This window comes from Felis catus, chromosome C2, assembly GCF_018350175.1.
Source record: "Felis catus isolate Fca126 chromosome C2, F.catus_Fca126_mat1.0, whole genome shotgun sequence".
Lineage (NCBI taxonomy): Eukaryota > Metazoa > Chordata > Mammalia > Carnivora > Felidae > Felis > Felis catus.
Window position 1 is genome coordinate 71613529 of NC_058376.1, and position 23653 is coordinate 71637181.

Below are 23653 nucleotides of genomic sequence, written 5' to 3' on the forward strand. Positions count from 1 at the left end.
AACCTGCTCTTATTATTTCCAAACCCCACTCTCGGTCAGCACTTGTAGACGCTGCCTCCACGGTGGTCCTCCTAGAGGTGTTAGCACTGACTACCTCATCACGTCAGAGTGTACAGACATACCAGAATACATGAAATGCTATCATCACTTTCCTTTTATTTCTCCTTTATATTACAGGTGACATCGTGTTGACTGACTACACACACACAGTAAAAAAGTTATATTTTTATTATTTTTATTTAAGAAGAACTATAAAAATAACTCTAACATTTCAACTACACTTATTATATGCCAGGCACGGTTCTAAGCGTTTAGCTGTATTAACTCACTTATCCTCAACAAAACCATTTGTTACACACAAGGGAGTGCATGGACGTTAGGAGGGCAGGGCACTGCTGCTTTCCAGAAGAAGGCCCCAAAGATGCACTGTGAAAATCACTGACCTAGGCCGTGTCTCTCCGCAGCCTGGCCAGGCAGGGCCAGCCAGCACTTCCACCATCACTACCCTGTCCCTGGAGCAAAGCAGTTGCACCCACTACATGCCCCACGATGTGGCCTGCCAGCAGGGCAAGCAGTTTGAAGTCTCCAAGTCTCAGGGTTCTAGACTCCCCACTCCCACCCTCCTCTGGGGGCAACTGCTCAAAGCCATGCCCTGGGTGGTCAGGACTTGGGGAGACACACAGCCCTTCCCCTGAAGCTGTGCAGAAAGCACAGTCTGGCATGTTCCTTTTCCCTGAGACACCAGCTAACAGATCTCCCTGCTCAGCTGGACACTCCCCTCCCTGCTCACCAGCCCCAGGGACAGGGTTGCTCTGCGTAGGGGTGTGGGGGGGACAGGGAAGAACACTGGGATCCCAGTGAGAAGAAAGCAGTCAGGGTCTTAGTTCTGTCTCTACCACCAGGGTGACCCTGGATAAGCCCCTTCCCCTTGGCTAAGTGCCCCTCCCCGCCAAGTTTCTTTGTCTCTGAAGCTTCCCCCCCACCCTGCTCACAGTCTTCAGCTGTGCGTGTGCCTGGCCCCCAGCACACCCACAGTCCAGTCCCACACCTGTGTCTGACGTGTGGCGTGGCACTCTCCAGACACGCACATTTCCCGCATACGCTTTGCTAACATGCTCACCAACCAGAATGCAGCAGCTGAGGGGAGAGGCCCTGGTCTCAGAACCCCTATCAAGCCCTCAGCCATTCCCGGTCCTGTCCTCTGCTCCTCAGTGAAGTGCTGGCTCTGAGGGGCTGACCCAGTCCCCAGTCAGTCCTACCCACATCCCCAGCCCCCACTCACTGTGTACAGGCGTCGCCGTAGTCTGGCCAGGAGAGGGAAAGAAAGCTCCAGGCCAGGGAACCGACGGGCTGCTGGCATCTCCACGGAGCTGGACCCCCTGACTGGGACCCTGGGACTTTGGCCCAAGATATGAGAGAGCAGAGCCTTTAGCTCCTGAATTTAAGGTTCTGCCCAGAAGGGAAGTTGGCCAAAGACCTGCTCCAGGAGTCCCCCAAATCCCACAACAGGAGTGGGAAATGGGACAGAAGAAGAGGGTGGGCTCCTTTTCTTTGCTGCACAGCTGTTTCCACAGCTGGCTAGTCTGGCAGGAGGTGAGCTCTTCTCTGGGCTGGCTGCAGCCTGGGTCCTCTGTCCTGTTTCTCTGACTTCTCTTCAGTGCAGTGGTCACAGCTCAGCCCTACTCCCTGGCTCCCCCGCCTGACTGCCCTCCCTCCCTCGTCCCTCCCTCCCCGGCTGAGCAGCTCTGACACTGGCTGAAAAAGGACCTTTCTGAATCACTGCCAAAAGGGTGGCGGGAATGAGGGGACTCTTCCTCCCAGCCACCCGCGCTGGCCCCCCTGCCTCCCCATACACAAGGCCCCCTGTCTTTGGCTTCCACCCCAGCCCCCATAGCTGCAGACAACTCTTGGGATTTTAGGGTGGGGGCTATGTGAATCAAGCAGCAACGTACAAAGAGGGGCTACAGGCTCCTACATGGGCTTGTCTGGGGCTGTGGGGGCTAGAACACAGCCTGAGTTGAGGGCCTGGACCCCAGACAGACATTCCTGGGCCCTGCAGGCAGACCCTTCAGAGACCCTCCCCCATCTCCCAGTCCCAGTCTTGGCTGGGCGTCTCCTGGCTCAGGCCCTAATGTGGCCCTGTTACCCTGGTGCCCGACGGAAATAGGAGGCCGGCAGCCTGCCAGAGTGGGGCAGTCCAGCCAAGAGCGAGGGGGGTTGTGGGGGTGAGGAATCTCCACCCCCTCCCCTGGGGTTGCCTTGCACTGCCCACAACATCCAGGGTGCCTCCTCCCCCAGACCAGCTAGCTAAGATCCAAAGCCCCTCTAAACAAACAAATATGCCCCTAGACCCTGCTGGGATGTCCTCACTCCAAAGCAATAGGATTCTAGGCTATAGGATGTTTCTTGTATAGCACCCCCGAACACAGGCAACAGCCTCAGCTAAAAAGAACTGGAGAAACTCCACCAAGCCCCCATTGGCCCCCCATGTTCCTACAGCTGACAAATGATCCCTCTGCCCCTCCTCAAGAGTGCCAGCTGCTCCTACACCCCCCTCACTACAGCCCCCAGACACACCTGACAGCTGCAGGAAGTCCTCACAGGCTCCCTCAGCAACCCCTCCCCCCATCAGCAGCCATGTCCAGAGAGCCCGTTTCTTGTACACTGTTCTCTTGTCCCTATCCAGCTGGCTACTAGCTCTGGGAACCCCAGCTGGATGGTGGGGCAGACAGCTGGGAGAGAATTTTGGGGAGTTAGCATCTTAGGCTCTCTTTCCAGGGCCTCTCTTAGTGCCCAGCCTTCTTAGCAGGGAGGTTACCTGAAAGGTCAGCCATTTCCTGGTCCAACCCTGTGGAGGGGTAGGGGGTGTGGGTGTTGGGGGACATGCCAGCTCTCAAGCTCTCAGTCCCTCCTCCTCATCCCTGTGTCATCTACCACACAAAGCTCGTGGATCCAGCCAGGTATAGCCTCCTCTTGGTCCAGTGAATCACCAGTCTGAGGCTGGGGTCAGAGCTAATAGACAAGATAAGGCCAGGCTGAGATCACACTGGAAATGACTTTTCCCAAAACCCTGGCAGACAATGCCCTTGGCTCAGAGAAGCCTACTGCCTACTTCCCACCAGGCACCACCCTGAAGGAGCCCCAGGGACCTGACTTTAGGGGACAATTTAAGCAAAATTACTCCCTCTACTGCAAAAGGGGGGCTGCTGGATCAGAATGGCCAGATTAAAGAGTCTAGCCACCCCCAAAAGATGTGTCCCAAATCATTCAGAACCCCATGCCTGACTCTTCCCTTAGACCTTGGGTAAGAACGAGCCTCAGCAACTTGGTCAGCAATCCAGCTGCAAAAGGCTGTGAGGAAAAGCAAAGCCTGGTCAGAGCTCAGGCCACTTCTTGGACCCCTTCTCTCAGACCCGGAAAACAACCTCCACCTTTTCTGTCCCCCTTAGTCCTGTCAGCTATCGCCCTCTGCCGACCAAGAGAGAAAGTGCTTGATCTCCAAGCAGAAGGGAAGCAGCCCCACGAATAACGATCATATTTCCTAAAGCAAATAAGGGCATTTCGCTTGATATGCATATTCAAAAGTAAGCAGGAATGTCCAGGGAACAAGGACTCAGTGCCCATAAAAGACTACACCCAAAGCCTGGCACTGCTTCTGGTGCTCCCACCGGGTGTTGAAGAAAGCCCAAAAGGCAGTTTAACTGGGTCCCAGAGAAACCGGAGACACTGAGGCAGGTGGCAACATCAGTAATTTCCCACCACTGACTTGCCCCTCACCCACCACATACACACACAAACACCTCATTACCCAGCCTCTCAGCCCCCAGGATCTGTCCTGGGACCCAGAAGCACAGACGCCCCTCACTCCTGAGAGGCTGCTGCGGAGCAGGGCTGGGCCCTCAGCTCATTGGCAGATGATGGGGTCTAGGACCCAGCTACCTGGCTATCCCCCAGGCCTCTCCCATTACCTGCTGTCCCTCCTCACCCCCAGCCAGGCGCTGATATGCAGATCTCTCCCCCATGGCACCCAAACTCCCGGGCGTTAGAGCCAGGGAGGAGAGCAGAGCCCTCCCGCAGCCCCCGCCCCTCCAGCGGCACCGGCAGCGGCAGCGTCACTGCCCTGCGTCCCGAGGGGCCGGGCCTCCAGCATCCTCCAGAAGGAGGGCAGGGGCTGCTTGAGCGCCTCAACCGAGAAGGCCGGTCCGTACCCCACAGCATACCCACCCACAGCCTCATATCCACCGCTGGTTGGCCAGTGCCGGAGCCGAGCCCGGATGGTTGGATGGTCGCCGTCACCTATGCCGGGCCTGCGACCGGCCCCTCCCCCAATCGCTTCCCCAGCCTCCATTCCAAGGAGCCGCCGCCTCTCGCCTCTCCGCAGCACCACCTGCTGACCCCCGGAGACATCCAGGTGCCTCGACCCCACCTCCACTGACCGCAGGGCCACAGCTCCCCTCAGCTCCTTGGCTACCTCCATGATCCCTGAGCTCCACTGCCACCAATTAGGTCCTGAGGAATCAAGACCTCCCACATAAGGAGGTCCACCCAAGAGGCTCACAGGAAAGGAGCCCCATCCTGACTCGGCCTGAGACCCCCCCCCCCCTCCATTCACTGGGGCCTGAAGCCTATCCCCCCAATCCGCCCGGCTTCCACCAAGCTCCAAGCATGCGCCCACCTGCCGGACTCCCTGCCGCTCCACTCCGCACTCCACTGCACTCCACTCGCTCAGCGCCCCGAGAACCTGCCCAGTCGTAGAAGCCACGCCTCCGGCACCAGGAGGGAGACCACAGCCCGCCCCTGCCCCACGCCTCTTCCCAGCCCGGCCTTGACATCTCCCTAGCCTCCCCGTCCCCCTCCCCCAAGACTGCACGGGCTGTGCGCAGGGGAGCTCAGGGCAGGGCACAGTGCTGGGGATGACCTCTGGCCTCAGTAGAGTGCCTCGAGTGTCCACACTCCCCGCCTTAGGAGCTGCTCCAACACGTGCCCACGCCGGGCTCTGCCACCCAGCACTGGGGCGAGGCCATTGCCTAGTGATCAGGAAGTCCTACTGCAGAGGCTCCTCCTCTCCCTCCCGCCCTGAGGGCCTCAAGGCGCCCCACGCACACCCTTTCATTGTGCTGGCATCTGAAGCATCCACTGACTCCTTAGTACCAGGTATTTAGGGCTGAGCTCAGGGCACCCTCCACTTCCGGGAGGGTTGGGGCAGAGGAGGAGGGAGATGCTGAGACACCTGCCCTCCCATCAACCAACTCAACCTTGAGGCTAAGGAAAGGGACCCCAGGAGGATACTGGGTGAGTTCCTATAAGGCTCAATCTCCTCACAAGTTCCTTCACCTTGAAGCATGCTGAGGTAGGGGATGACCCTGCCAGGCAGGAGATCTAATCCAGGCAGAAGTCCCTGGGTATCTTACAGCAGCTATAGCAGTTTTGTGGGAAGCTGCAAGAACCCAGCCAAAGTCAGGAAGCTGTCCTGACCCAAAGTCAGAGAAAAAGAGCATGAAAATGCCAGGCCCATCCATTCTTCCCTTCACTGGATGAATGGTATGATCCAAATTATTCCTCCTTCCTGCTTTCTCCCTATCTCCTCCCCACCCCACCCCCCCATTACCCTCCCTTCCTAATGCCATCCTGCCTAGATTCCCACAGGATCCAAACTACCTTTAGGACTTGGTGGATCTACCCTACATGTATACCCCTGTAGTCTACAACTTGCCCCCATATCTCTAAAGAGAGATGGGAGTGGCCAGGAACCAGCCTGCCTCTGCTGTCCACTCCCCTCCCCCAGCCTCTCCAGCAGCATCAGTGAAGTGACAAATCCACACTGAGGAGCAGACATGACATGTAATTTCCGGCCAAGAGATTTTTCCAAAACAATCTACCGTATTCTTGGGAATATATGCCAACCTCACCTCCAAGCCAGCCCTCTCCACCCCTGCCCTCCCTCTTCTCTAAGCTCTAGAGGGAAAACAACATATTGGGAGGAGGGGGGGGGGGGGGGCTTATAGTTCCTCTCCCAGCCAGAGGATTATCTTGCCTCCACATGCCAGCCCCACAAAGCCCAGTCAACTTCAACTCACCCCTCCATACACAGGCCCCAAACTTCTGGACCAAGGCCAGGCTGGCTCCCCTTGGGACCTCATCCCAGAGGGAACTGCACCAAGCAACCCCACACCTTCAGGTCAGCCCAGTTCTGACATCACACAGATCTGGGGAGGAGGCTGGTCTGGGGCCAATGGAGAGAGGGGGTGATTCAGACACACACCATGGCTGTCCACACCCTCTCCATCTCCAGGACACAGGCGCCCCCTCCCTCCCAGGAGAGCTTGGCAGCTGTGGTTCTGAGGAGAGGCAAAGCTGAGGCATATTTGCTAGTGGTGCTGGGCCCATAGGCCCCAAGTCTAGCCCTGGAGCCTCTTTCCCATCCTCCTTAACTATTGATATTTCCCCAAGACTTCTGAACTCACCCTTCCTTCTCTTCTCAGTGGATGCTCTGCTCCCTGGGGGGTCACTTCCTCTCCCTCCCCTGCCCCAGGGCTCCAATTACCATGTGCTGTCTGTCTTTATTTCTGACCACCTGAAGCTCTAGGCCCACATTTACAGACATTTACAGGGCAGCTCCACCAGGAGGATGCAAAAGTACCACAAATTCTGTATAACCATACTGAGCTCATCATCACCCCCTTCAACTTAGCTAAGGCATGCTCCTATATCCCCACTGAAAATATCACAAGCCAATGCCAGCCACCCAGGCTAGAAACCTCACCCCTGGTCCCCCTGCAACTATAACTTCCTACCTTCCCCACTGGGCAGGACACAAAATCTTGTTTCTGCCTCCTCATTAGTCCTCCCGATCAATACCATTAGGATCAAGAGTCAGACAGACCAGATCTGAAATCTTGGCTCTGTCACTTTGTACTTGAGCAACTTTGGGGCAAATACCTTAACCTCTAAGACTCAATTTCCTCTCCTGTAAAATGGGAAGAAATAGCAGCACCTCCTTCACAGAGTGCAGATTCAATGAGATAATGAACAGCACACTTAGCACAGCACCTGGCACACAGCTGCCTATTGCTATTATTGTCATCTGAAGTCCCTCCCCTGCTTATATCCTTCTGTAACTCCTCATTGAGCCAAATACAAGGCCCTTCAAGATCCTCCCCTTGCCTATTTGTCCACCTCCATACCTCATCATTTTCTTCAAATGTCCATATTCCAGCCAAATTAAATACTTGCCCTTCCCTACACACACTCCCTTCTTTTTTTTTTTAATGTTTTTGAGAGAGACAGAGAGAGACACAGAGACAGCGGGGGAGGGGGCAGAGAGAAAGGGAGACACAGAATCCCAAACAGGCTCCAGGCTCTGAGCTGTCAGCACAGAGCCCAATGCAGGGCTTGAACCCACAGACCCTGAGATCATGACCCTGAGCCGAAGCTGGACGCTTAACTGATGAGCCATCCAGGCGCCCCACTCCCTTCTTGAATCTTAATGTTTCAGGGTGCCTGGGTGGCTCAGTCAATTAAGTATCTGACTCTTGATTTCAGCTCAAGTCATGATCTCAGTTCGTGAGTTAGAGCCTCACATTGGGCTCTCTGCTGACAGTGTGGACCCTGCTTGGGATTCTCTCTTTCTCCCTCTCTCTGCCCCTTTCCCACTTGCTTGCTTGCTTGCTTGCTTTCTTTCTTTCTTTCTTTCTTTCTTTCTTTCTTTCTTCTTTCTTTCTCTCTCTCTCTCTCTCTCTCTCAAAAATCAAGAAAGAAAACTTTAGAAAAAAAAGAACATTTCTCATTAAAAAATTTTTAATGTCTCTGAGCTATTCTCTTTGTGACAGTCCTTCTCTTTGTCTACATGATGAATTCCAACACATCCCCCAAGACCCATGTCATCTCCTCTGTAAATTGCCATTTCCTACCTCTAAATGGTTATGTTTGCCATGCTTCCCATGTTATTCCGTTAAAATAATATTTGAAAACAGGAATGGTATAAACACACAATACAGTTAACTCTTGAACAACATGGGTTTGAATCGTGCAGGTCCACTAATGTGTGAATTTTTTCAATACGGTACAGTACAATGTATTTTCTCTTATGATTTTCTTAATAACAACATTTTCTTTTCTCCAGTTTCTTTTGTTCTAAGAATATAGTACGTAATACATATAAAATGTAAAATATGTGCTGTTTATGTTATTGGTTAAGTTTTCCACTCAACCGTGGGCTATCAGTAGTTCAGTTTTTGGGGAGTCAAAAGTTATATGCAGATTTTAGACTGTGTGAGAGGTCAGCACTCCTAGCCCCCACGTGTTCAACAGTCAACTATAGTGTAGTACATGTGGAAAATAGCCAAATCAATGTATAATTTTCAAATTATCCATCACACTCTGATCCTTAAAGGCTCACTGTTCTTATAGCATTCTGTATCAATATATAATTCTACTGAGAGATTCTATGTACACACCTCTACTGTAGTTTGTACCCTGTAAAGTAACCAGCTGTTTTTATCTATCAACTTGAAGGCAGAAGCTGGCAAGGTATCTGGTCAAGAAGAGTTTCCTGAAAGAGACTTCAGACCCATAAGATGGACACTGGAGAAAGGGGGCCTGCTTTACTTCCAGAGGGTATCAGAAATAAGCCTCATTCCCCCACCCCACCCCCGCCCAGGCTTTGCGCCCTCCCAGTATTTCTAATCCAGAAAAGCAAGCACCTTCATAGAAAGAGGGGCTGCCAATCTCATTACAGCCACTCCAGTCCCAGTAAGCTACTTTGCTCCCACAAAGCCGTTTCAGCACCAGGGATGACAAGGCCAGTCAGTTGCTTATGCAGAGGGAGGGCCAGGAATCGGCCTTCTGCAGAAGGCTGCATTCTCACTAGACTGCAGGGACAGCTGGGGTAGGCAATACAACAATGTTGATGGGAAGGAAGCTCAGTTTGTCAGGCATCCCAGCCTCACCACGGGGGTCAAGGGAGTAACAGGGTGGGAAGGCAGGGCACAGAAGCAGGGAATCAGATCTGATACAGGGACCCACTATGCCTCATCTTCGACTCCAACAGAAAAGGAGGTGTGACTTTCAGAGAAAAAAGGAAAGAATCTACCTTTACACAGAACCTATCCACTATCCAGACCCACATTGAACTCAACACCTCCCCACATGTACCAACTTGATCTTGAAAGTATTTAGTTGCTGTTTCATGCTCCAACGGCTCAAGATTGGCATGCCAACCCTGACACTCAGAGACAGGACACTGAGAGCCCTAACACATTCCTGGAGCACTCCTCCCACCAACAAAACCCTACTCATGTGTGACAGAGGATAAATTCCGGCAGCTGTCTGGGTCTTGTGCACATGCACACCATGCACGCCCTGGTGCCAGGGCTCAGATGCAGGGCACTGCAGAGAGCTGCCTCTTGCCAATCCTCTGGCCCAGGCATCATCACAACACCAAGCGATGCAGTGATTCCTGGGAAGGGAGGAAGGATGCAGCACAGCTCCCAGCAGCCAGCCACTCCCAGAACTCTTCTAGGGCTGGGGCTGCGCAGAGGCTGCCTGGCTGGTCCTCTGCCTGCTGGCTCAGGCCTCACCCCACCCCCACCCCTTCAGCAAGAGCCTAGAGCTGAAGGGGCCTATTGTTGAGCCCCGGAGGTGGGGTGGGGAAAGAAGCCAGAGCTGTGAATGGTAGAGCATTTATTCTGCAAGAGGGACTGCTCATCCCCTCTGGACCATGTCCATACCAGAACCCCAGGAGCTAGCAACACCCAGTGAAGGACAGGCTGCAGGGCCCAGGAGACAAAGGGACTGAACCTAGGAGTAAAAGAAATGTTGGACTACCTTCCCACTATATCCTGCCTATCCATTTTAGCAATAAAGAAACTGAGATCCTAAAAGGGGAAGGGACTTGTGAAACAAGGCACTTACGGAGCTATCTTTGGAAACAGATCCCTAGGAACTAGGGGAGATCAATAGTTCAGAGCGGTGGTGACTGTAGACACAGAGGAACAGCCATACCAAGGTCAGGGATTAGTAAACGTAAGGACCCAGGAAGAGGAGGCCTTGCCTTATTAGAAGACACAGCGTACAGAAGACAGGCAGAGACAGGAAGAGCCCACTGTTCTTACACCCAGCTAAGGCCCTTGGCTCCAGGGCTCCCAGGAGATACAGCTGCTGAAGGAAGAGACCAAGCCAAAACTCTCACTCCAAACCCCGCCTCAGTCACTCACCATGCACCTTCTATGTGCTCACCCTGTGTTAGGGTTTTGGGGAAATAGGAAAGGGAAGTTATGTTCTGGGTCCTCAAGAAGACACTATGTGCAGGTTCTTTTATTTTTTTTAATAGAAAGCAATGTTTTTTTATCTATTTACTTTTTTTTTTTTTTAGTGAGTTCTAAGCCCAATGTGGGACTTGAACTCACAACACCAAGATCAAAGAGTTGCACACTCTACCAACTGAGCCAGCCAGGGATCCCTACATGCAGTCCTTTAAAAGCTTTATCTTCACTAACTGATTAAAAACTTCCCCTTATTACTCTACATTATCCCCGTTTTACAGATGAAGAAATTGACGTTTTGAAGAAGTGACCAAGGTCATGCAGAGAGTAAGAGCTGAAGCCAGGATTCAGTCCATATACAAATGCACACTAAATTTCTCGGCTCAATGACGCGAGCCCATGGAGGGCAGAGTTATAGTCCTATTCATTAAATATATACTGGATATTGAATGAATTCATGGATTCTATGAGGAAGTTTAAAGAGGGGACAGAGGTTCCAGGAAAAAACCCAGTAAATTGCACACATGCACATAATTCCATTCCTTCTCAAAACCCCTCCAAAACTACATTTTTAAAGAGAATTTATTTTTCTAAAGAGAATTTTTTAAAAAATATTTATTTATTTTTGAGAGAGACAGCACAAAAATGAGCATGATCTGAGCAGAGGAGAGAGGATCTGAAGCAGTCTCTGAATTATCAGCACAGAGCCTGACATGGGGCTGAAACCCACAAACCACAAGAGCATGACCCGAGCCAAAGTTGGATGTTTAACCAACTGAGCCACCCAGGTGCCCCTCAAGAGAAATTTTTTGAATGGCAGAGGAAACAACCACAACAAGCTGGAAAGCAGATGATGGGCCAGTGACAACTGGGAGCAGAACCTAAAAAAAAAAAAGTCACAACTCCCAAGGTGAGAAGCACCTGACTGATCCCACAGAATCCTCAAATGGCCTGGGAATTTGAAGCCCCAGAAACCCCTACAAGACGAAGAGGTGAGAGAGAGAAGTGCTAAAAAATAGAGGATTATTTAAAAGCTATTTAAGAAGCAGTAAGACCCCACCACCAGCACCTCCATACTCCTTCCCCAATACAGAGCCACTGAGTGACTGTCCCTTTACCACCCTGCAAAAAACAGGGATTTCCCTACAGTGGATAAATGGAACATCTTGAGACTGGCACAGTGGGCTTCATGGAAGATGGCAGGGGGGTGGGAGGGAGCAGCAGGCAGGTGCTACATCCCAAACAAGGAAAGCATGCATGGATGTTGAGATCCCACTCCCCTTCTCGACTTGCTCCTGGAACATGGAGCCAGGCTTCCACATCTTGGCAGTAGACACAAGTGTCTTTTCTGGCAACTCTGACCTGGCCAAGAAAGATATAAAGATACCAACACTAGGAGTCCCCAACAAATGGCCCATCTAGGTCACCACACAAAGAAACTCCATCAACAAGACCATTCAGTGCTGTAGTTCCCCATCCTCCGTTGAGAGCAGACAACACAAAATTACCAGACACCCAAGACAAGCCTCTAACATGGAAGAGAGAGAGCAAAACACACAGAAAAAAGCAACCAAGGGGAAACAGACTATGCAGAAGAAAATTTCAGACCAAAAAATGCTCATTAATATACCCTCAGAGACAAGATAGCGTATCTTCAAAATAAGAACAGGATATTATTGGGAAACAAAAAATTACAAACACAATACGTGACATACAAAATTCATCAGACCCATCCCCAACCCACCCAGCAGAGTCTGGCCCATGGCAGGTGCTCGCTCATAAATACCTGTTGGATGGATAAATGAGGTAGTGATTCTCAAATTTTAATGCACATACAGATCACCTGGGGATATTGTTAAACTGCAGATACAGATTCCATGGATATGAGGTAGGGCCTAAGATTCTCCATTTCTGACAAGCTGCCAAGTGACACATGTTTTGGTCCAGTAGACCGCACTCTGAGAAGCAAGGGTCTTCAATAAACTCTGGAGGTGCTCTTTGCCTGGGCTATGCATTAAAATCACCTTGGAGCTAGGAAAGTGTCAATGTGTAGACCCCACCCACTGAGATTCTAATCAACTTGACCTAGGTGAGACTGAGGTGTCATTTTTTTTTTTTTTTTTTTGAGAGAGAGAGAAAGAGAGAGAGAGAGAGAGAGAGAGAGAGAGAGAGAGAGAGAGAGAGAGACAGCGCACAAGTGCACACACAAGCAGGGGAGGGGCAGAAGGAGAGGGAGGGAGAGAATCTTAAGCAGGCTCCACACTCAGCATGTGGAGCCTAATCCAGGGCTCAGTTTCACAACAGTCAGATCATGACCTGAGCTGAAATCAAAAGTCAGATACTTAAATGACTGACTGCGCCACCCAGGCACCCCTGAGGCGTATCTTTTTTTTTTTTTTTTTTTTTTTTTTTTAGTTTATTTTAAGTTTATTTATTTTGAGAGACAGAGAGAACTGAGGAGGGGCAGAGAGAGAGGAAGAGAGAGAATCCCAGGCAGGCTCTGTGCGGTCAACGTGGAGCCTGATGTGGGGCTTGAACTCATGAACAGTGAGATCACGACCTGAGCTGAAACCAAGAGGTGGACGCTTAACCAAATGAGCCACCCAGGCGCCCCCTGAGACATCGTAGTTTGAAGCCTCTTCAGATGAATCCAGACTGGGGTTGAATACCGTTACTCTGTAGAAAGCTTGTAATTGTGTCAATTCGTTTGACCTGGCCAGAACAGTCCTGTTCTCAGATGTTCTCTCCCATTATTGACACTGACCACTCTCTCAAAGGCCCTTCTCATCATAGCCATGAGCATCAGTTTATGGGACTACTTATTATACTGATAGTGATTCTCAATTCTGAGTCCCATTAATATGGATGAAAAAAATCATTCTACTGAATTCTCAATAAATTCAGTCTGAGAATGTTTTCCTTATCAAATTCTCACACTTATCTTAATCTAATTTTTTGTTACCCTTAACCTTGAAACTTTATCAGGTTAATAAGCCCTTTTGGGAAGGAGGTTTTGTTTTTGTTTTTTTTTTAATTTTTTTTTAAACGTTTATTTATTTTTGAGACAGAGAGAGACAGAACATGAACAGGGGAGGGGCAGAGAGAGAGGGAGACACAGAATCTGAAACAGGCTCCAGGCTCTGAGCTGTCAGCACAGAGTCCAACACAGGGCTCGAACTCACGGACCACGAGATCGTGACCTGAGCCGAAGTCGGATGCTTAACCGACCGAGCCACCCAGGCGCCCCTTTGTTTTTGTTTTTTAGTGAAATGTGGATAATTCCCTAATCAAAAATCCTAACCCATTCTCCCAAGGTTTCTATTACTAAAGTTGAACTTAGTAGTTTTGTGTCTACCTCATCCATGTCACACATGGGAGAAAATAGTATCAACAGACATTTACTGCTATCATAATTGCTAAAACTACAATAGAAGGGATGGAGGATAAAGTTCAGATCTTCTGCAACAGAGAACAAAAGACACAAAGATGGCAAACAGGAGAGGGAAAAAAAAAGAAAAGAAAACCAGATGATCAGTATAAGAAGGTCCAATATCTAAACAAAAGGAGCTCAGAGAGACAGAGAGAGAGAGAGAGAGAGAGAGAGAGAGAGAGAGAGAGAGAGAGAGAGATGACCAAAATAATACAAGAAAACTTCCCAGACCTGAAGTACAAGTTTCCAAACTAAAAGGGTTCACTGAGCATACAGCACAAGTTGAAAACAGACCCATACTAAGCTACTTAATTAGGAAATCATTACAAAACACAATACTGGAGATAAAGAGAAGATCCTACACACTTTGGGGCAAGGGAGAGGGTCCCATACAGGATTTGGAGTGACCTTAGACTTCAGTGTTAATTCTAGAACCTAAAAGCAATATCCTCAAGATGTGAAGGAAAGCAATTTCCAACCTAGATCTTTATATTCAGCTGAGTGAATAGCAGGCTGGCAAGGTCTCCAAATAATCTCCCACCCATACACCCTCCTCCCTCAGGAAGCTACTAAAGGACAGACTCTACCAAAACTAGAGAGTAAACCAACAAAGGAGAAGACATGGGATGCAGGAGATCCAACACAGAAGAGCAGTGAAGGAGATGCCCCGATGCTGAAAGGAGGTTCCAAGAGGATGGCTAAGCACCTGTGATAGACACCAACCAGACCATGTTGCTTCAGGGCACAAGGCTCTGAAAGAGACTTCTTCAGAAAGATAAATTTGATAAAATATCTGATGGAACTGACATCTTGAGAAACTTAAGACAGCTACTGGAATTTGGCTAATTGAAAGGTGCACAGAAAACTAAGCAAACAAACAAAAGCAACTCCAGGAAGAACAAAAAGTTGTGCAGGAAAGGAAAAGTCATCACAATTTACTACACCGTAACAATAAACACAGACAGTAGAGTGAAGAGACTGAAGGATGGGAAGTGTAGAAGGGTAGCAATGGGGGAATTAAATTCAAATTCTCATCTTTGGCCAAGATGGAATAATAAGGATCAGATTTGTTTTCCTGACTGCAATAACAAAAAATTGGACGAAATATACAAAATGGTTTTGAAAATACCAGATATCAGGGAACTAAAGACAGTGATACCTGTGAGTCAGGAAATAAAAGAGGTCAGCCCTATGGTTGAGTTTCCAGGCTACAGCACAGAGAAGGGAAACTGTCAGACCCCAAAAGACTCCAGGAGTTGAGGAGATGGAGCTTAGAGTTTGGGGAGCTTAGAGTTAGGGGGCCAGAGTTCACAGAACAGAGCAGCAAAGAAGAGAGAGTACCACAGAAGCCTATAAAGGGTTCCCCTCAAGTATTTAGCTGAGCACTAATCATCTATGTGAATGTGTAGAAATTACCCAAGGGTAGGGAAAATAACCAGCCAAAAGGATTAGAAGTAACAATGCCTGGTGCTCCCAAGGCTGGGAAAAGTGCCTGTTCCCACCAGCCAAACTGGAAAAGGTAGGCACTGGGTACAATTCACAGATGGGTCTTGCCTCAGCAGGAAAAGTAGTAGCCTTAGATTGAACATGGCTCTGGTCCTAACAAGTCTTAAAAACAAGACCCAAGATAATCAAACTGTTTCCAAGTCACTGCATCCTAGAATAAAGCTCAAGAATAGTTATAAGAATACAAAAGTATCCAGCAACCAACCAGGTAAAATTAACATTGTCTGGCATCCAATAAAAAATTATCAGGCATGCCAAAAGCCAGGAATTAGGACCTATAATAAAGAGATAAAGCAATTAATCAAAACCAACTCAGAACTAACACAAATGGTAGAATTAGCAAGGACATTAAAATAAACATTAAAACAATTATTAAAACTATTATTACTATAAAACTATACAGCTATTAAAAATATTTTTTTAAGGGGCACCTGGATGGCTCAGTCAGTTGGGCATCCAACTTCAGCTCAAGTCATGATCTCACAGCTTGTGAGTTTCAGCCCTGCATCAGGCTCTGTGCTGACAGCTCAGAGCCTGGAGGCTGCTTCAGATTCTGTGCCTCTCTCTCTCTCTCTGCCCCTCCCCACTTGCTCTCTGTCTCTCTCTCTCTCTCAAAAATAAAGATTTTGGGGCACCTGGGTGGCTCAGTCGGTTAAGCGTCTGACTTCGGCTCAGGTCATGATCTCGCGATTCGTGGGTTCGAGCCCCGCATCGGGCTCTGTGCTGACAGCTCAGAGCCTGGAACTTGCTTTGGATTCTGTGTCTCCCTCACTCTCTGACCCTCCCCCACTCAAGCTCTGCCTCTCTGTCTCAAAAATAAATAAACATTTAAAAATAAATAAATAAAGATTTTTAAAAATTTAAACATATATTTTTAAAAAGAATATAATTGAACTTCTAGAATAAAAACTACATTGCATGAGATGAAAAAAATAAACTGAATGCAATTAAAGGTGATTACATACTGCAGAAGAAAAACCTGGTGAACCTGAAGACACAGTAATAGAAATGATCTGAAATTAACTCCAGAGAAGAAAAAAAAATCTTTTTTAAATAAACAAAGCATCTGCTCCTGAAACAATATTGCACTGTATGTTAACTAAATAGAATTTAAATAAAAATTTAAAAAGAGAAAAAAAATTTTTTTTAAATAGGGGGGACACCTGGGTGGCTCAATCAGTTAAACATCTGACTTCAGCTCAGGTCATGAATTCACGGATCATAGGTTCGAGCCCCATGTCAGGCTCTGTGCTGACAGCTCAGAGCCTAGAGCTAACTTCGGATTCTGTTGTCTACCTCTCTGCCCCTTCCCTGCTCATTCTCTCTCAAAATAAATACTAAATTTTAAAAAATTTAAAAGAAAAAAAATAAATGAACAAAGCGTCTGTGAGCAATGGGACAATTTCAAGTGGCCTAACATTTGTATTGTTGGAGTTCCCTGAGGAAAGGAGAGAGAGCTGGAAACAGAAAAAAAAATTTGAAGAAATAATGGCCTAAATATTTCCACATTTGATTAAGATTATAAGCCCACCGACTCAAAAAGTTCAATGAACTCCAAGCACAAGACACATGAAGAAAACTGTACCAACATACCTCATAATCAAATTGCTCAAAATCAGTGATAAAGAGAAAATCTTAAAATGTAGCTGGGGAGGGTGAGGAAGACATGTCACAGACAGGGAGCAAAGATAAAGATGACAGCAGAGGAGGCGCCTGGCTGGCTCAGCTGGGAAAGCATGCAACTTTTGATCTCGGGTGGTGAGTTTGAGCCCCATGAAGGGCACACAGAGCTTACTTAAAAAAAAAAAAAAAAAAAAATGACAACAGATTTCCTGCAGAAATGAAAATGAGAAGACAGTGGCACAACATCATTAAAGTACTGAAAAATAAACTAATGAAATGGAATTCTAGTCCAATGAAAATATCTTTTTAAAATAAAAGCTAAATAAATTTAAGCATACAAAAGCTGAAAGAATTCATCACCAACCTGCACTACCATAAATGTCAAAAGAAGTCCTTCAGACAAAAGGAAAATAATACCATATAGAAATATGGATCTATGCAAAGAATGAAGCACTGGAAATAGCAACTACAGGGGTAGACACCTAAGACATTTTTATTATGTACATTACTTTAAAAAATAAATTGTTTAAACACAAATAATACCAAATAGTGTGGTTTACAATGTGTGTAAGAATAATTTCTGAATAATAGCATAAAAGGAGGAGAGAAATAAAAATATAAATTTTTATACTATTATCACTTGAAGGCAGGCTGTGATTAGTTAAAGATGGTATTATGAATCCTGGGGCACCCGGGTGGCTCAGTCAGTTAGGCTTCTGACTTCAGGTTACGTCATGATCTCACGGTTTGTGACTTCAAGCCCCACATCGGGCTGTCTGCTGTCAGCACAGAGGCTGCTTTGGATCATCTGTACCCCCCTTTCTCTGCCCCTCCCCTGCTCACTCTGTCAAAAATAAACATTTAAAAAATTATTTAAAATAAAGATGTATATTATGAATCCCATAGCTAGTACAAGGAAAGAAAACTATCCTCATAAACACAGATGCAAAATTCTTAACAAATTCTCTAGCAAACAGAATTCAACAATACATATAAAAAATAACACACCATGACCAAGTGGAGTTCGTCTAAGGAACGCAAGGTTGGTTTAACATTTGAAAATCAGGGGTGCCTGGTGGCTCAGTTGGTTAAGTGACTGACTTCAGCTCAGGTCATGATCTCGGTGCGTGAATTCGAACCCAACATCAAGCTCACTGCTGCCAGTGCAGAGCCTGCTTCAAATCCTCTACCCTGCCCCCTCTCTGCCCCTCCCCTGCTCATTCTCTCTTTCTCTCTCTCAAATATAAGCATTTAAAAAACAAAAATTTCAAAATCAATGTAATTCAACATATTAACAAACTAAAACAAAAAAATCCCATAGTCACAGAAAAAACATTTTTTGTTTGTTTGTTTGTTTATTTATTTATTTTTAACGTTTATTTATTTGTGAGACAGAGAGAGACAGAGCATGAACGGAGGAGGGTCAGAGACAGGGAGACACAGAATCTGAAACAGGCTCCAGGCTCTGAGCTGTCAGCACAGAGCCCGACGCGGGGCTGGAACTCACGGACCGCGAGATCATGACCTGAGCCGAAGTCGGCCGCTTAACCGACTGAGCCACCCAGGCGACCCCGGAAAAAACATTTGACAAAGTCCGACATCCATTCCTATTAAAAATCTCAGGACCTTCTGGGTGGCTCAGTGGGTTAAGCATCCGACTTCGGCTCAGGTCATGATCTCGTGGTCCGTGAGTTCCAGCCCCGTGTCAGGCCTATGCTGACAGCTCAAAGCCTGGAGCCTTCTTCTGATTTTGTGTCTCCCTCTCTCTGACCCTCCCCTGCTCGTGCTCTCAACTCTCTCTCTCAAATAAACGTTAAAAAAATTTTTTTTAATAACAAATTTAAAAATCTCAGTAAAATAGGAACAGAGGGAGTTTCTTCAACTTAATAAAGATCATATATGAAAAACCCACAGCTAATATCATGCATAATGGTGAAAAGACTGAAGGAACAAGTAACCCCTCTTCTACTCAACTTTATACCAGTGCAATTAGACAAGAAAAACAAGTAATTATCAGGCATAAAGATCAGAAAGAAAGAAGTAAAACTGTCTTTATTAACAAATGACATGACAGTCTATGTATAAAATCCAATGGAAGCTACAAAAAGCTACTAGAATACATTTATCAAGGTGGTATGATTCAAGATTAATATACAAAAATCAATTGGGTATATATATATATATATATATATATATACACACACACACACACACACACACACACAAACAACAATAGGAAATAGAAATTTAAAAACAATACCATTTTATAGCAGCATTATTGACGACAGCCAAAAGGTGGGAAACAACCACCAGATGAATAAAAATGTAGCATATTCATACAATGGGTTATTACTTAGCCTTAAAAAAGAAGTAAATTCTAACACATGCCACAACATGGATGAACTCCAAATACATTATGTATGGTAAGTGAAAAAAGCCATTCACCAAGGGACAAATACTGCATGATTCTACTCCTATGAGGTATTTAGAATAGCCAAATTCATATAAAGCAGAATGTGGTTCCAAGGACTAGGGTGGAGAGGGTATGGAGAGCTATTGTTTAATAGGTGCAGAGTTTTAATTTTGCAAGATTAAAAAGTTCTGGAGATGGATGGTGGTGATAGTTGCAATGTAAATGTACCTAACACTACTGAACCATACCCTGAAAGATGGTTAAGATGGTACATTTTATGTTATATATATTTTACCAAAATTAAGATAAAAAAGTAAGAAAGCCAAATACCATTTACATAGCATCAAAAAAAAAAAAAAACAATACTTAAGTATATATCTGACAAAACACATGAAAAATCTGTATACTTAAACTAGAAAACACTGGTGAAAATTCTTAAAAGTCCATATACAGACATATATATTGTTTATGGGTCAGAAGGTTTAATATTGCTAAGATAATGGACATTTCCCCCAAAACGATCTACAGATTCAATGCAATCCCAATCAAAATCCCAGGAGGCTTCCTTATAGAAATTATCCCCAAATTGATTCTAAAATGCATGTGGAAGTGCAAAGAAGCTGGAAAAACTAAAGCAATTTTGAAAAGAACAACGTTCAAGTTTTACCCTGATTTCAAGACTTACTATAAATCTACAATAATCAAGACAGTGTGGTATTAGGATAAAGATAGACAAAATGACCAATGAAGCAAGAGAGCCCAGACTGTATCTACACATATACAGACAATTGATTTTTTTTTACAAAGGTGCAAAGGCAATTCCATGGAAGGACACGTTTTTTTCAACAAATGGTGCTGGAATAGTTGGATCTCCACAAGCAAAAAAGCTGAACTTCAATTCATTCCTTGCACCATACACAAGAATTAACCCAAAATGGATCATTAAACCTAAATGTAAAACCTAAATGTAAAACCTAAAAATCATTTCTAGAAGGGGGAAGGCGGTAGAGCATGAGACTCTTGATCTCAGGGTTGTGAGTTCGCACCCCACATTGCACACAGAGATTACTTAAAAATAAAATTGTTTTAAGAATAAATAAATAAAATGTCTAGAAGAAAAATAGGAGAAAACCATTGTGCTTTGGGTTAGGCAAAGATTTCTTAGACGTGACACCAAAAGCATAAACCACAAAAAAAAGTTGTTAAACTGGAGTTCATTAAAATTTTAAATTTCTGCTCATCAAAAAAGGCACCGTAAGGAAAATTAAAATGTAAGCCAAAGATGGAAGGAAATATTTGCAAATCAAACATATCCAATCCCAACATATTCAATAAAGGATCTGTATGCAGAATATATAAAGAACTCATAAAACTCAATACAAAAAAAAACCTCACAATTAAAAAATGGGTAAACAATTTGAACAGACATATCACCAGATATACAAATGGCAAATAAGTACATGAAAAGATGCTCAGTAACATTAGTCATTAGGGAAATGTAAATTAAAATCAAGGAGATAACCACTGCAGACCTATTCGAAGGTCTAAAATTAAAGAAACTGGGGCACATGGGTGGCTCAGTCGGTTGAGCATCTGACTTCAGCTCAGGTCACAGTCTCAAGGTTCATGAGTTCGAGCCCAGTATCAGGCTTGCTACTTTCAGGGCAGAGCCCACTTTGAATACTCTGTCCGCCTCTCTTTCTCTGCTCCTCCCCGGCTCGCTCTCTGTGTCTGTCTCTCTCTCTCTCTCAAAAATGAATAAACATTAAAAAAATAAATAAATAAAAGCTAAATTAAATTAAAGAGACTGACCATACCAAGTGCTGACAAAGAGGTGGAAGAATTTGAACTTTCATATACAACTAGTAGGTATGTAAAAAAGTTTTTTTAATGTTTATTTTTGAGAGAGAGAGAGAGAGACAGACAGACAGACAGACAGAGTGTGAGCGGGGTTGGGGCAGAGAGAGAGGGAGACACGTAATCTGAAGCAGGCTCCAAGGTCTGAGCTGTCAGCACAGAGCCCAATGTGGGGCTCCAACTCACTAACTGCGAGATCATGACCTGAGCTGAAGTCAGAAGCTTAACTGACTGAGCCACCCAGGCGCCCTACAACTAGTAGGTATGTAATCTAAGACAACCACTTTGGAAAAAAGTCTGGCAATTTTCTTAAAAGTTAAATGTATACCAACCATATGATTCACAATTCCAGTCCTAAGGATTTATCCAAGAGAAATAAAATAGTATGTCCATAGAAAAACTTATACAAATGTTCACAGTAGTTTTATTTGTAATAACCAAAAACTAAAAACAACCCATCATCAGGCGAATGGATAAACTGTGGCATATATGTGTAATGGAATGCTACTCAGCAATAAAAAATGAGCTACTGAAGCTTACACAACATGCATGAATCTCAAAATAATTATGCTGAAAAAAAAAAAAAAAAGCCAGGCAAAAAAGGACACATGCTGTCTGATTTCATTTCCATAAAATTCCAGGTAATGTGAACTAATGTATGGTGACAGAAAGCAGACCAGTCTGTTGCCTGGGGAAACGGCATGGCAAAGGAGGGGCAGGAAGAAGGAATTAGGAAGGGGCACAAAGAACTATGGGGGTTGGTTGGGAATAATAGGTATGTTCATTATCTTTATTGTGGTGGTGGTTTTACAGATATATTCATATGTTAAAACCTACTGTTTTAAATATGTTCCATTCATTGTATATCATTACACCTCAAGAAAGCCACTATTAAAAACAAAAAGAATAACCACTTCCTTCTCCAGAATAAAGCACAGGACAGGGGATAATCGTGAATTTAGGGACCAGAGGAAAAGGTCTGGGAGCACAGACACTTCCTCCCCAACATCTGCCAGCAGGGGTCCCGGGAAAGTGGGCACCAAACTGCCAAAAAGGGGACTGAGCCCTCTGCTCTCAGGACAGTGTAAGGAAAACCATGGCCCACTGCACAGAAACTGAAGCCCAGAGACGTTATCTTGCCCCAGGAGGTTACACAGGTAGTAGATGGTCTAAACCCAGAACTGTCAAAGTGCTTCTCTTCATCTACCACAAATTCAAAAAAGTTGACCTGAAACAGGATAAAGGTATATGCTTATGTCTATGTGTTTAGAACAGACAAATCTCTCCATTGGCTCCAGAGAGCCAGAACCAGTTTGGACACCCCAGAAGAGCCAGGCACCGTGGACACAGCAGCTGAACTTCCGGTGCATGAGTGTTTGGGGTAGCAGTGTGACAGGCAGGCGTGGGACGAAGCTGACAGTCGGTTTGGGGTTTGCATGAGGAGCAGACTAACCGGCTCCTCCAGCATAGTCCCAGGAGCTGCCTGCCTATGGCTCTGCTGCCCCAGCCACCACCACCACCACTCCCCCTGTCCAGACTAGAGAGGACTATCTCCACCCACTCTGGCTTAGACAAGCGGCTGGGGCCACCTGACTCAGACATAGGACCCAGCTAAGGCAAGCAGCAACTCTGCACTCACCCCAACCTGAGGGCCATAGGAGCAGGAACTTATAAGTGCCAAGTAAGAGGTGAACAACCCTAGGAGGATGAGGCCCATAAACTGGCCAACCAACCCCCTATGGGCCAGGAATGAGTAGGCCTGGCACTTGGGCCACCGGGGAGTCAACAGGAAGCCAAATCTAGTCCCCACCCTGTAAGCCCCACCTCTAGGCTGCGACAGGAGCTGGCCTTGGCTGGTACAGAACCTATGATGCCACAGCTGTCCACCTCCATGGGGTGGGGCTCAGCTCTGGGCCACAGAGAATGCCCAGAGTCCAGTAGTACAAACACCCTCTCCTCAAAGTGTCCCTTTCAAATTAGAGGCCTAGAGCCCACACCCAGACAGAAGGCCTCACCAGTAGTTCTCTGCCCTGCTACCCCTATTCATCCTTGGCTCTGAGCCCTCGATTATTAATCAGCTGTGACAAGAAGGTGTGGCGGGAGCAGGTCAGGCTCGTGCTCAAGTCACTGGCAGCCACACTCACATCACATGGCTAACAGGGTTACTAGATAAAGTCCGGTTAATGCAATGCTGCCCCTTCCCTTTTTTGGAATCTGTTTTGAGGACCTGAGAAAACCTGTGCTGATTGCACCATCCCAGCCCTGGCACGGAGGCACTCCTATCTCCAGGGGCAGATTGATGGAGGGGTGACTACCTCCTCCGCAACCTTGGCCTAGGGCTACCCCTCTCTGCCTTCTGCCCAGGCCTGGTAGCCTCGCAGTCTCACCTCCAGTCTAGACTCTAAGGAAATGCCCCATCACTCTAGTTGGCATTTTTAGTACTAGGGGGAGGGGTCCTGCCTCGCTGTTGAAATTGCACTGCTTCCTTCCTCCCCAGGTGTAAACACAGCAAAGTGAACAAGAGCAGTTTGGAGACCACCCTCTCCTGAAATAACTGCAGCC

The 23653-nt window shown here is 46.6% G+C and overlaps 1 protein-coding gene across 24 annotated transcripts in view; it reads right to left on the reverse strand.

Moving 5' to 3' along the window:
• TNK2 (tyrosine kinase non receptor 2) overlaps positions 1 to 23653 on the reverse strand; it is a 45879-nt gene that overhangs the window by 21838 nt on the left and 388 nt on the right. For 10 of the 24 annotated variants that reach the window (XM_045037078.1, XM_045037077.1, XM_045037071.1 and 7 more), the window contains exon 1: positions 1283 to 1658. The exons of 4 other annotated variants lie outside the window; for them this stretch is intronic. In XM_045037078.1, the coding sequence (XP_044893013.1) occupies positions 1283 to 1360 (78 nt within the window). In that variant the 5' untranslated portion in view covers positions 1361 to 1658. Of the gene's footprint in view, positions 1 to 1282; positions 1660 to 3968; positions 4038 to 4675; positions 4808 to 6077; positions 6102 to 23653 lie in introns of those variants that run through there. 10 more of the 24 variants (XM_045037069.1, XM_023260263.2, XM_023260260.2 and 7 more) reach the window with 5 other exon arrangements.